Raw genomic sequence first — 14,639 nt, forward strand, 5'->3', positions numbered from 1 at the left:
CAACAGGAGAAAAAAAACCACAACAAATTCCAGACTATTACCCTTATGATTCCTGGACCAGGGAGGGGAAGGATGGGGAGACTCACCCTGTTCTGCTGAAAACAGGGCAACATAAAGAACACTATGCAGTCAGGCTGAAAATTAAACAGATGTGAATTTCTTTAATTCAAAGGCTTAATTATTCTGACGTTTGCCATAACTTAATCTGAGACATCACTTCAGCTTTAATTATGCATAATGAAATGGACTATTTACAGTAACTAGTATGACAGGAAAAACTAGAGGTGAGAATTGGTAACTTAGCAACTGTTTATTCATCTTTTTTTTATCCAGTGTTTATTGAGTATCTACTATGTTTCAGCCTTTGCCATGGTCCTGCAGATGTCGTATTAGGAAAAAATGGTATCACTAGAGCCCATACTATCGGCTTCTTTCACTTCATTATCTCATGTACTGCTTGCAATAATGCTCCATGGCAGGTATTATTGTCCTTGATTTATAGGAGCAAACCTGAGATTCTGAAAGGCTAGGTAATTTGCCTAAGGTTACACAGCAAAACCTATGCTTTCTGCAATCTAACATACCTCACACAGAAACCTACAGACTGACATTGTGAATCTTACTTCCTACTTCATGCAGGAAAAGTCACCTTTTCCTAAGAGAAATGTTGCTTGTTAGTTTAAGCAGGCAAGAGAGTGATCAAAATTGTCCTTTGGGAAGTTAACCTGACAGTTTCCTGTAGGATACCTCGGATGCTACTGAGACAGTCCAGGCCAGAGGCCAGGACCTTAGCCAGAGTGGTGGCAGCAAGACTGGAGAAGGGCTGCAGGTGGCACTGTGGAGGCAAGAAGGGCTCTGCTGAGGATTTGAATGTGGTGAGACCGGGAGGAAGACAGCTTTGCTGCCCTGGGTTTGGGCACGAGTCCCAACGTGGCCACTCACTAGCAGCTTCACCTAGGGCAAGTCACTCAAGCTCTCTGAGCCTTACTTTTTGTGCCCAGCAGGGGCTATAACCAGCTTATTTAGCAGTCTCAATTCAGAAGCATATAAACTGAACTGGCTTTGTTTTTCCTCCAGTCATTGTTTGTAATGGCTTCTGTTAAATCTCCCTCCATATCTTGTTTCCTGGTCACTTTCAGTTATTCATGGTCCACCATCGTTTTTATGGCTCCCATCTCAAAGTTGACTTCAATCTTATTTCCTGGCCCTCATTGCTGTATCTCTCTATTGGCTTTGGCAGCTCCCCTGGCTCATACTGACTAACTGGCCAGTGGTGACCAAAAGCTGGTTCGCCTGTGGGACACACATGGTCTTCAGAGCTTCTGTGGGGACTCCCGCTGCTCATGTCCTTGATGGGGAGGATCTGGCTCAGTGCTCCCTACCCACCTCCTGCCACTAACCTTGAGCTGCTGGGTTTTCCTTCCCCAGCGATCAGTTCTTGAGCAAAAGAAGCGGGAGAGAGGGTCCAAATCCAGCTTCCTTCCACACTGTATCCAAGATTATTCTTACTGCGCCACCACCATCCTCCCTCTGCGCTGCCATTGCTCCTGCTCTGAGTGGAGGCTGGACCCCAGCCTTGCCGTGTTTCACTCACCAGGCCGTGTCGCCTGGCATGGAGCTGCCTGGGACATGAAAGCGCCATAGAGGGCAGCGGCTGCCTCTGAGGAATAGGCAGAGACCTTCCTCCTGCAATACTCTTCCTCCACAGACTTCTCTGAGGGCTAGGGCGGCAGTGGTGATGGATCAAATCAAAAGGCAGTGTCTATAGCCAACTGAGGAGGGGTCTGGTCCCAATTGGGAATCTGACTCATCAATTCAGTGGTCAGAAAAATTCCCATTTCCCTACCCCTGCTTCTGAGAAAGACAAAATGCCCGGTTACGGGGTTACTGAGACCATCACGGATGACTATGCTTATGTCCAGCTTTTACTATCATCCCAGTCTCTCTGGTCTTTCTTTGCTCTTTGACTTCTCTTTTGGGGCTCTCTGTCCATACAGCAGCTGTGGAATTCTAAGATGGACTCTGAGCTGACCAGGGCGTGTTGGTTGTTGGCCTCAAGAGTATCCTGCAGTCACAGAAACAGGTAATCAAAGAGCAAACAGTCCTGTGGTGTTTAGAGTCTCCCTTAGTTACCACCAAGCCTCTGTTTGATTTCTCTCGTGGCAACAAAACCAGGAGGGGAAGATGAGTGGCATCTGGAATACACTTTAGGTAAAAGGTAGGATTCTGCTCCTGGATGATTTGCTGGAAGTGTGCAGAGCGGTCAACTATCAAATATGCAGGAAGCAGTCCTTCTCCTGGTTCTCCTGGGCACCATGTCAGGTAGGAACTTCATTTGTCACCTTGCTTGCCTGACTCAGTTTCCATGATATCATTGTTTGATAAAATCCCCAAAGAGGAAATTGTCTCTGGGAGACCTTGATCAACTGTGGGTTTATCTGCACTGATGAAGCAGTAGCAACAGGGGCTCTGGGAGGTTCCGGTAGGGGTAACCTGGGGAACAAGGTGGCTAGAGAAGCCACAATCTAGTCTGTGTTTGTATGGACTTCACTTTCCTTCTTGTGTTAAATGGCCTGAGCTAGAAGTCCTTCTAAGATCCAAAGTTGTGAACATAATTTTCAGAGCTTTGTTCCATTCGGGGAGGAAAATATTTTCTCTACCCTTCTAGGTCCTTTTGACTGGCCTATTAATTAAATTGACAGAAGACAGATTAACAGTAGAAAAGCAAATTTAATTATGTACATGGGGGCCCCATCAGAATATGAGACCTACAGGTAGTCAGGCAATTGAGCCTCATAATTAAGGGGACACAGAGAGGACTCTGAGCTCCAGGCCCTTCTGAGCTCCCCCAAGCCCACCATTCCTCACTCATATTCTTTGTATTTATCTTTGCTGATAGCTTTCTTCCCAAACCAGGCCCTCTATCTAAACTCTTAGGCAGTTAAGGGGGAGGTAAGAAACAAAAACAAACAAACAAAAGAAACTATTCCTGAATCTTTTGGACCTTGATTGTCTTCAGCTCAAAAAAATCTGCATATCAAATTGGCACATTCTGAGGAGAGTTATATTAAACCCCTTCTGTGTGCATCTCAAGTCAGTTTGTGGAGCTTCTGGCCTTTCTCTGAAGGCAACTTGAGGTTGGCAAATCATCCTGTGGAAAACTTGAGATATTGAGGGTGTATTATCTTAATCTTGAGCGGAGAAAATGCTCAAGATTCTGGTGGAAGAGCCAAAGATTCAAACTAGTGCTTCTTGCATTCTCTCTTCCTTATTCAAGAACTTCAAGAATCTGGGATGATCTTTTTTAATGTTGTCAGGTTGGATTATTGAAATTGAGATTTTTAAATTAAATTTTATTTTTAAATAGGTATATGAATAATATATGGAATTCAATCATACTAAATTTGAAGATTAATTTAGAGATAATTCACATTTTTGATGAGTTATACTTTAGTAAAACACTTAGAGGATTGTCTGGTACATAGTAAATGTTAGTTATTATTATGTATGGCATTGAGTCTTTCTATCCAAGAACAGGATTCTAGATATTTGTGCAAGTCTTTATTTGTTTTCCTCAGGAGTATTTTAAGATTTCCTTCATATAGATCTTGCACATTCTGATTATATTTATTTCTAATTCTTTCTTTTACTTTTTTTTGGCATTTGTAGATGGACTATTTCCTTCTCTTGTATATTTTAATTGATATTACAATGTATGGAAGTGTATTAATGAATTATTTTATTCAAGGCCTAGCTCAATGGTTTTTCAGTTGACTCTGATGCATTTTCCAGGTTTGAAAATAAACATTTGTGCTTTTCCTCACCTATTTTTCTATCTCCTATTTCTTTCTCTTATCTAATTACTGGGACTGTACCTTCAGGCTTTTGTTAAACAATGATAAGAGTGTACATTCTTGTCTTGTTCCCCATTAAGCATGATGCTAGCTTTTGGTGTGAAGTGTTTTATATGCTCTAAATAAAAATAGCTCTTATTTTTATTTAGGATACTTATTTCTAAATCAAAATAGATTTTTAAATCTTTTCAAAATCTATGGATATAACCATTTCATTTCCCCCTTGATCTGCTAATGTGATAAATAAATAACTGGGTTTCTTAATACTGAACACTCTTTAATCTTAAGTTTTTAAACTCAGCAGAGGGAAGGAGGAAGCTGGGCCTTGAGCAGCTCAGACTCTCAAATGAAGTAAACATTTGAGGTTTTCCCAGAAACATAGGCTTTTAGGACCATAATCACTTAAGAGGTGACATTGATTGTTATTGGGGGAAGTGTGAGGTTAGAAAGAACCTAATATCTCATACTGAACACTACTACCATTTAGAACTTTATCATCAGATGTATGAAAGGAACTGATCGCAAAGGTTTGCAAGAAATACTTGAGATTTCTTATAAAAACCACATTCAAATCTCTTCCTCTCCAAGGACCGTGCACTGTACCAGGCTTTTGCTCCTAGTCAAATCCTATTTTGTGGGGGAAGGTCTGCTGTGATGCAAACTGTTTCTCTCTCACTTTTTTGTGAGTCCAAGGACCTGACCCTCACCATCACTCTGAAACATCAGGGTCACAGAGGATTGGGCGAGGGGAACAGTCTCAGCAGTACTTGCCTTCAGAGTGAGGCTTGGAAACAGGCATCACCATAGTCAATGGCAGACAAAGTAACCAGCTCCGGTCTCCTCTTTCTTCTCATTTGATCTAACTCCTGCGCGTCTTCTAAGGCCCAGCTCAAGTCCTTCCTTCCCCACGGAGTCTTCCCAGATTGCCCTCGCTCTTGGTAGGTGCTCTTGCTGCTGCAGCCTGGAGCAGCCTTGCCTGCTCATGGAATGCCTGCCAAGGGTTTAGTACAGTGCCTAACCGAATAAGAGCTCAGTGAAAGCTACAGTATGAGTTATCATACTATAATTCATCTGGTATGTTTCTGTCCCTGTCTCCTCGACTGAAATGTCAGTCCTGAAATAATAGGTTTCACATCTCTTATTGTTCTGTGGTCCCCGAATGCCACATTCATATGAGGTATCCAGTAAATGTTTTAGTTGATCGTCATCCCTTTTTGGGTCCATTTCCCCCCCCACATTTACTAATACCCCTAAATGCAGAAATTTGGATCTTCTGCCTGCTTAATATTGTCTTGTAAATTAGCATCTGTCCTTTCCACCTCCTATTAAGATGAGGGAAATGAAAGTTTCCCTGTGAGATGTTAATGTCCCATTCTAACAGTGGCTTACAAAGGAAGGCCCCATAGGAACATAAACTAGACAAAACTTCCCATTGAACCTGTGGAAAAGAGTTAAGACAAAACAATCTTCTGGCTCCACAGGGCCATGTGCCATTCCTGGAAGGAATGGACTTAGCAAAGGTCCCTTGGTATGTTGAAATCCACTATACACTGAAGTTGTCTATGTTTTGAGAACTCCTCCAGGGATCTAGCTTTTGTATTACTCTCATGGAAATGAAAAATGCCAGTGTTTAATGAAAGAAGGGGTCCATGGTAGCTGGAAGCTTTGTATGAATATGAAAAAGTTACCAGGCCCATTGCCCCGAGTTTTGTCCCCCCAACCACCAGGCATGAGGCTATCACAGGTCCCTTTAGGACAGGGGTGTCAAAACTGCGGCCCGTAATCCATTGTCAATTAGCCCGCAGCAAATTCCAAAAATATATTTAGTTTACTTAAATAAACCAGGTGAGACAATATGTACTTCACCTCAAGTGAGTGGCCCGGCTGTTTGTGTATTTTACCGCATATGGCCCTTGGTAAAAAAACGTTGAAAAAAGTTTTGACACCCCTGCTCTAGGAAGACACCACCCACCCAGCCTGCCTTCTGGGTCTGGCCCTCTGCTGAGCAGTGTCAGGCAATTAGAAAGAGGCCCGAGACTCAGTGTCTTGTGCTCCTTGAGGACTAGCTGCAACCCCTTCTTAATTCTGTCATCCTTTGAAAAGGCAGGAAAATGCAGTCCATTTCCAGAAAGTCTTTCTGTCACTGGTTAATCCTATATAATAGGTCCAAAGAACATTGCAAAAGGTCTCTACCTCTTCCATCACGTCCCTTTCCTGTTCAGAGCTGACTCAGAAGAGCAGAAGGCCATCCTCCTCTCGCTCTCCCTCCTCCCTCCCTCTGGTTGGCCCCCTGTCACCTCCAGTTCAAGCACTCGGTCAGTGGAATCCACCTGTTTTTCCACCTCGTGGAGTCGGAAGAGATTTAACTCTTGCCAATTATGACCTACGGTAATTTACGGTGTCGTGCAGGGTGTCAGGCAGGGTCTCTTCTCCCGCTCCCCACATAAGAACGCAGGACACAGTGAGGCCAAATAGGAACACCCGCGGAGCCATAGGTGGGGAAGTCATATCACTATATTCTCACCGGCGGCATCCGCCTCTCTGCAATCCGCTCTTGCTAACCCGAGCCAGCACCTTTCTATGTGAGGCCGAGAGCCTGGAAACTGCTTTTTGGGGCTTTGTCCCCACATACGGCGTCACTAGTAGAGTCGCCATCCTTTGTTCTGTGTTCCTCGAAGGGCTCCCTTCTATTAGCCTTGCCTGGAATGGACCAGGCCCCCCAAAGGGGGTGGGTGAACACCCCCTCAAGGAAGGTATCCACTGTAGAAATTAAAGGCATAGGAAGACGTTGCATATACTGAAACAACAACATGCTATAATATTTTAGAATTTATCGAGCGTATGCATTTTCTTACATGGTACTAGTGCTGTGAGAGTGAATTCCAGTAGGCCTGGAATTAGCCTGAGTTGCTTTGCTAATATTTCTGCACAGGACTGACCCTTGGTCAAGGCACGAAGCATGCTGATTAACAGCGCTGCTTGGTAACCATGGGTCCTGGGATTTCGAGGATGGTTTGCACAGGCTTTTAAGTGTCGTTGGTGGATAACAGTGAGATTAATGATTTGCACCTGATCTGGGCGAGACCCTTTGAGGGTTCTGCTGTGGAGGTTGGTTACCTAGCAAGATGCAGCTACATGACCAACAAAATAGAAAACCATCCAGCAGAGATTCTATTTGGGGCTCCCTGGTTCCAAGGTATTGGTAGATAATGTTAGTGGCTCCTGATCTGAGCAAGTGCATCTTGTCATGGCTCTTAGAGAAAAGAGGACAACGGGAGTAGCAGCTGGCCTCCCAGGCCCTCATCTGTGAGGCGCCTTCAGCTGTGATGCAGATCCTCACTTTAATGTTGTTGTTATACTGCCTTCTTCTTCTGTAATAAACTATAGATTTGGAAACATTCTCATTTGGGTCCTGTGAGTCTTCTTTGGCAATTGAACCCTGTTTAATGGTCATTGTTAGTGTGGCATCACAGTCCTGAGAGACAGAGTTGACAAAGGGCCCCAGAGAAGTTAAGGACAAGCCCAACGTCCCACAGTCAAGTAGATGCAAATTGCTCTTGTCACACTCCCCTCTGATTTCTCTCACTACCTCTAGAGAGAATAAAGAGGCATTTATTGAGAGTCAGTCTCAGATGAGTACTGCCCTGTGTATTGAAAACAGCTGTAAATGAGAGCAGCAGCATGTCGGAGAAAGAGATGGCATCAACCCACATCCCTGAACCACATCATTACCTTCAGTGTCTGAAGTCCCGGGTGGGCAGCTTCCCCAAAAAAACTGAGGCTTCGGAGGCCTTAATTACTCTAACACACGCCCCAGAAGGAGGCCTCATTGGTCCATTTCTGGCAAGGCAGTGATTTTGCTCGTTTTGAAACAAGTGACAGCATCAATCCAGATCTCAGCCACAAGCAGGACATTGCAGTGGGCTCAGTGGTTGATAATAAATCTCTGGCAGGCTTTTTCTTTTTCAAAGCTTCAGGCAACTTTGATTCTTAATTAAAATATATGTGTAAGTCAGATTCCATTAAAGCCTCTTTCTTGTTCTCCAGCATTCAGACCAGCAAAGAAAGTTTGGGTGACCAGCCTTGGAAGGCATGTGTGTAGTGTCTTGGGGAGAGCCACCAGTCCCTGGCTCCTACCGTTTCCTCTGCCCCTGATTAGCTGGATGCCTTTGGGCACGTCCTTTAAAGTTTTTTTGCATAATGAATGGGTTAAACATGTTGTAAATTTTTATCTTATTAATGCTCTATTTTTAAGATGTGGACCCTAGCCACTAATTATTATTACTATTGCTGTTACTGCTGCTGCTACTACTTGTTTTAAATAGTAAGGAAGCTCGAGGAACTGGGTCCTGAACTAAGAGTTGAGCAATCCCAGCTTAGCTCCTTTTTTTATCAATTTCCCCAGAGTGTCTACTGCAAAGGCTTCAGAATTCAGTTCCATGGTCCCGGCACATGTGACCTTGCCCTGGGAAGGGAAGCCACCAGATGAAGAGCAGAACATCTCCAACAGGAATGCCAGCAGAAAGGGCATGTCCAAGGACACAATCTGGCTTTATCCATCCATGGAACAGGCAGTTCCCAACACAAATTGCCTGAGGGGCACTGGATAGATCCACTTCTCCTTCCAAAATACCTCCTTCACTGCCATGAGAAATATGACCATTCAAGGAGGACTACAAAAAGCTATGCTAACATAAGGAGAAAGCATGGAGCCATACAGAGTCCAGTCCTTGCAGTCAGAGGCCTTGGATTGGAAGGCTGGTTCTTCATGGAATTAGTCTCTCAAACGCAGGGCATATCAAAGTTATAATTAATGCAACTCCCAGCAAAGCAAACTGTCAGCTGGAGATATGTTCATCTGACCTGGGTGAGACCCTTTGAGGGTTCTGCTGTGGAGGCTGGTTACCTGACAAGATGCACCTACATCTTAACCAACCAAATAGAAAAATTCCCAGCAGAGACTCTATTTCGGGTTCCCTGGTTCCAAGATATTTGTAGATAACGTTGGTGACTCTGATCTGAGAAGCATCTCTTCTCCAGCTTCCCCAGTTCTCTAAAGGAGGCACACCAAGGTTGGTGGCTACAGTAATCTGCCTGTTCAGAGGGAGGCTGGGGAAAGTCCTGAGTGGGGCTTCGCAAGCCTCTCCTACCCGTGCCCACATCAAGCTAATATTCCAGCACAATTCCTTATGTTTTTCCCCAAATAGCCTCTTACAGATCACATCACCCAAATCTAACATCTGTGTTGAGGAGCCAAATTCTTATCAGCCCCCGGCGCCATCTTGGTCCAGTTTATGAGTGCGTAATCTCAGGTGTGTGAAATGGCTACAGCAATACCTACAATGTGTTTAGAGTGGATGAAATCAGGCAGTAAAATAGCTACCGTAGCACAACGCCTGATGAGTAGGATCTTAGTATAGACAAGTGGTTACTTGTTTTGGTCTATTCATTTGGGCTGGGCACTACCTTACCCCAGCCTATTCTTGAGAAAAACCTAATGAGTTATATCTTTGCTTAAATATTTATAGAGGCTTCCCTCCTCCTTGGCGGGAGGGGCACAAGACCCTGGGGTGGGTGGGAGGAGGCAACAGAAGGTGGGGGGGATCCTTCAAGATAAATTGCTAATGTTTCATTTTGCTTATGACTGTCCTTGTCCTATTGACCAGTGAGGAAACACACTCATGAACAGTGAGGAAACGCACTCATGAACAGTGAGGAAACACCCTTGCGAACAACAGTTCAGAGGGCCCTGGGGACTTTTGTGGGAAAAGAGGGCATGAGGGAATTATGCCTAAAAAAATCCAACCTACCAAAGCAACTGATAATTTTGCTCATTTTGAAAAACCATTTTTGGGAACTTTTTGCCTCTAAATACTCCAAGTGTACTATTTTGCTCTTGGTTTTTATCACAAAAATGCGATAATACTAAAGTCAATTTTAATAGATTAAAAAAATCTATTCATAGAGTCAGGGGAACTGTAACAGCTATGTATGATGTCAGAGGGGTAGGAGATTGGTGGTGGGGGGTTATCACTTTGTCAGGGGTGTAAATGTCTATTACATTGTTTCGTACACCTGAAACTAATAAAAAAAAGTTAAAATTAAAACAAAAAATCTGTTCATATTCACATCACCCTGAACTGCAGCTGTTTTGGTATTTCTTTTTTTTTTTTTTTTTAGATTTTATTGGGGAAGGAGAACAGGACTTTATTGGGGAACAGTGTGTACTTCCAGGATTTTTTCCAAGTCATGTTGTTGTCCTTTCAATCGTAGCTGTGGAGGGCGCAGCTCAGGTCTAGTCGCCGTTGTTAGTTGCAGCGGGCACAGCCCACCATCCCCTGCAGGAGTCGAATCGGCAGCCTTCAGCGTTAGGAGCACGGAGCTCCAACCACCTGAGCCACCGAGCCCATGTTTTGGTATTTCTGAGTCCTTGCACAGTCCTTGTCCATAAAACCAGATAATTCTGTGAGCAAAAATAACTTAGGTATAATGAATTTTAGTCTCTAATCTAAATAAGATGATTTTAGATTTATGAAAGCTCGTATCAATGAATTTGTTTGTATTTTGATTTTTCCTACATTTCAATTATTCCTCTGGATCCCCTCCCCCAAATTTGAACCCAAAACACTCTCTTACGAAAGCCAACATTTTTCCATGGTTTGTGTCTAGAAATTTTACACCTTTCAGTAGGACAGATCCTTCTACTGTCACCCTGTACTTCCTCCCACTACAGGTGGTTTGTCTCTAGTGTCTAATAATGGTGGCCAAGATCTGGAACCTGACTGAGATGTAGCATCTTGGTGTAAACTGTGGCTTTGTTACCTACTATAGCAGTCTCCCTTTCTCCGTGGTTTTGCTTTCTACAGTTTCCATTACCTGTAGTTGACTGTGGCCTGAAAATATTAAATGGAAAATTCCAGAAATCAACAATTCATACGTTTTCAATTGTGCACCGTTTTGAATAATGTGATGAAATTCCATGTGGTCTGTCCTCATCGTACTCTGTCCTGCCAGGACGTGAATCATCCCTTTGTCCAGCATCTTCATCGGTAGCTGCTCCCCCACCTGTTAGTCACTTAGGAGCCGTCTCTTGAGGTATCACGGGGCTTGTGTTCACGGAACCCTTGTTTTACTTAATAGTGGCCCCAACGCACAAGAGTAGTAATGCCAGCAATTCAGATATGCCAAAGAGAAGCCATAAAGTGCTTCCTTGAAGTGAAAAGGTTAACTACAGTACAATAAGATATTTTGAAGGAGAAACCACATTCACATAATTTCTATTACAGTATATTGTTATAATTGTTCTAGTCTATTATTGTTGTCGGTAATCTGTTACTTGCCTAATTTATAAATTAAACTTTGTCATAGGTATGTGTGTATAGGAAAAAATATAATACATGAGGTGAGACAATTAAGTTTGTGAACTAATCCTAGAAAAAGTGCTACATACCTCATTGCTGAATATCTCTACGGTCACTCAAAGGACTCCCCTTGGGAAGCTGTGCACTGACGCCAGCGCCTAGTCCACCCTTCGAAGCAATTTTGGAACTCTTTTTCTGGACTGGCCATCAAAGCTGTCGTCATATTACCCTTGATATCCCGAATGTCATCAAAATGTCTTCCTTTCAATATTTCATTTATCTTTGGGTAAAGAAAGAAGTCATTGGGGGTCGGATCATGTGAGTAGGGAGGGTGTTCCCATACAGTTATTTGTTTACCGGCTAAAAACTCCCTCACAGACAGTGCCGTGTGAGCTGGTGCATTGTGGTGATGCAAGAGCCATGAATTGTCGCCGAAAAGTTCAGGTCGTCTAATTTTTTCACGCAGCCTTTTCAGCACTTCCAAATAGTAAGTCTGGTTAACTGTTTGTCCAGTTGGTACAAATTCATAATGAATAATCCCTCTGATGTCAAGAAAGGTTAGCAACATCGTTGCAACAAGTTTGCGAACTTAATTGTCAGCCATGTGTAGGGTTCAGTACTATCCGCAGTTTCAGGCATCCACCGGGGGTCTTGGAACGTATCCCTGAGGTGGTGGGGAATGCCTGTATTTACTGTGTGTCCATTAACTCAGTTCTTCGTCTGTAAAATGATGACATTAATACTTATCTAAGAGGACTATTTTGAGGAGTACATGAGAGAAAGAATTTTACATGATGACCTTATTTAGAACATTGGGTAAAATGGTCATTGTATTAGTTTCCTAGCGTTGTCATAACAATTAGCACAAACTGGAGGGCCCAAAACAACAGAAATACATTCTCTCACAGTTTAGGAGGTTAGAAGCCTGAAATTAAGGTTTTGGCAGGGTTGGTTCCTTCTAGAAGTTTTGAGGGAGAATGTGCTCCATACCTACCTCCCAGCTTTTGGTGGTTGCTTGCCATTCCTGGTCTTCAATTTCTGCCTCTATCATAACATGGACTTCTTCCTTGTGTGTGTGTCCTCGTGTGGACAATCGTCATTGGATTTAGTGTCCACCCTGATCCAGGATGACCTCCTCTTAACTAATTACATCTGCAAAGACTCTATTTCCAAGTAAGGGACATCCTGAGGTTCTGAGAGGAATGGATTTGGGGTTACTCCTTACAGTAACCATCATTATGGAAACAATACAGAACAACCTGTTGCTGTCTTGCAGAGTGTCACGGAGACCTCAGAATGTCCCAAGGCTTTCCTGGAAGAAACACACTTTCTCTTAAATTGTAAAATCCCTGTCTGTAATGCAGTCTAAGACAGTTCACTTCCCTGAATGTCTCATTTCCTTCTCTGTGAAACAGGAGTTACTCTATCAACCAAGAAGTACTAATTGACTCTCTATATGACACTTATGGCGCCCAGTAATAACAAATAATTGTCCTTGAGATTTCTTATGGACGTGGGAAGATCCACCATGACTTTGGAACGTTCCAGTCACGCACACTCAATTCTCAGATGACCTCATGAATCAAATACTGACACAGAGAAGGAAAATAAACTCTTATAAACTACCTTGTAAGAGAGAGAATGTCATGGCTAGACGAGGTCCTTCAAGTGGGTGTCTATCTGCTAAAGTGTCATGTTTCCCTTTCCCTGGCTCTTCACAATGACTGGGAGAAAAGAGAAGGGAAGCAGGGAGACAAGAGGAGCACAGTCTCTTTATTTATGGAATGACAGAAGCAGATTTCATGGCTGTCGGTGGTGGTTGTTTTCTTGGCTCCGAGAAGATCTCTCATTCCCATTTCCAGCTCTTGGCAAGAGTATTGGTTCTTGGGGAGTGACCAGGTTCCATCGTTGCTCTGAGCTACAAGTTGAAGCCACAGAACAAGCTGTTAAGTTCCTGTTCCCAGCACAAGGCTTTGTGTTCTTGTCATTTTGTATCCTTTTTAAATCCACAGAAGCAGAGGCGCTACACCTAATCCATTTACCTGCTACAAGCAACGTGGCAGAGAATTCTCCACCTGAGACTTCAGTGCACGAGTTTTCTGTGAACTTATCAGCATCACTGTCACCTGTGATCCCAGGGTTTCCCCTGATAATCAACTCGAGTCCCCTCACCAAAGCCTTCAGGGTGAACTGGCTGTCAGGCACCGACTTTGAGGTAAGTACCATCTTGCTCCCAATGGGAGCTGTCTGCAAAGAGGGTCCTGAAGATGAGGGGCAGATGGGATTCTAGATCAGTGGTCATTTCCTTCTCTTTCCCTGCTTTAATCTCCCTTCTTGTAAGATCCAGAAGTCCTGTGTGGGGCATCTTAGAGCCTTCTGTGCTAGCTTTTGAACATTTGTGCTCCACTTAATCCAGTCCAACTGAACATTAGGCTCAATTTGTTACATATACAAGGCTTGTTTCTTATGCCAACCACCCTCACATGACATCAGGTATTAGGTGTGCTGGCAGCTACTACATTCTTCAGGTGGGATAGTATGAGTATTGAGCTCCTTACAATCCAGGCCCTGATGAACTTGTGTCTGATGATTGTGCTTTTCTAGGATTCTGTGATTTTTCTCAGAAGGAAATCTACAAGGAGACTTGTTTAATATGCAAGAACATAGTAAAAATATAAGTCTAAATGTCCAGCCCTACTGTGTGAATATTTCCTCTTGGGTAATTCAGACCCAATCATTGACATTCGAGAACCATGGCACCACTGCTGTCTTCCAGTTTGTCATTTGAGACTTTCCAAAGTTGTCACTCCTTCTTGTAGGACAAATCTCCTCACTGCAGATTTTCCACTGCTAACTTCAGAAGCCTTCTAAGGATGTCTTAGGGTCCTGGTGTCTGGACCTGCTTATACTTCAGCGTCACCCACCCCCTTTCCCTCGGCTGGCTGGGGTAGGAACCGCCTATTGTTATCGTCAGCCCTGCCGCTGGCCCTGCCTGCCATTGCTGTGGGGTTCTGGTGGGACCCAGTGGGCCCAGCTCGCTTGGTCTCGGCACAGTCACCTCCCTGAGGGACACACTACATGTGCTTGAACCCAGCTGATCATTAGCGTCACTGTGGAGCCCACGAATTGAGGGCCAGAGCCCGGGCATCTGATGTTTCACCCCCGTGGTAGGCCCTCAGGTACATAAGGAGCGCACAGTCTGGCAGTCTTCACCTCAGCACCCAGCACACATTCCCAGGCCCCAGACGCTGGTTCTGTGACTTACCTGCCTGTCTAGCTGCTCCCTTGACAGCTGGCTCTTCTTTAACAGCTGTTGTTCGTCTATTCCTAAAAGCCTTGCCAATTGCTTGCAGTTAGAGAACACCTAATATATGGCAGACACTGTTGAACGTGCTTTACACGTGTTTATTCTTGATTTTTACTT

General features: G+C 43.9%; 1 protein-coding gene and 1 pseudogene across 2 annotated transcripts in view; one reads left to right on the forward strand and one right to left on the reverse strand.

Moving 5' to 3' along the window:
* The window catches only part of LOC308510439, a 40,998-nt pseudogene extending 39,356 nt beyond the window's left edge, over positions 1-1,642 (reverse strand). Inside the window, exons 1-2 of the transcript in view lie at positions 1,595-1,642; positions 748-835 (exon numbers count right to left, since the gene is read on the reverse strand). The product of the transcript in view is annotated as an uncharacterized misc_RNA (transcript). The remainder of the gene's footprint in view (positions 1-747; positions 836-1,594) is intronic.
* A 535-nt stretch (positions 1,643-2,177) lies between these two features.
* Positions 2,178-14,639, forward strand: part of CDHR3 (cadherin related family member 3) — a 64,495-nt gene continuing 52,033 nt past the window's right edge. The window contains exons 1-2 of the mRNA XM_081079691.1: positions 2,178-2,322; positions 13,228-13,430. Of these exons, the coding sequence (XP_080935817.1) occupies positions 2,277-2,322; positions 13,228-13,430 (249 nt within the window). The 5' untranslated portion in view covers positions 2,178-2,276. The remainder of the gene's footprint in view (positions 2,323-13,227; positions 13,431-14,639) is intronic.

This window comes from Rhinolophus hipposideros (assembly GCF_964194185.1).
Source record: "Rhinolophus hipposideros genome assembly, chromosome: 18".
Classification (NCBI taxonomy): Eukaryota; Metazoa; Chordata; class Mammalia; order Chiroptera; family Rhinolophidae; genus Rhinolophus; species Rhinolophus hipposideros.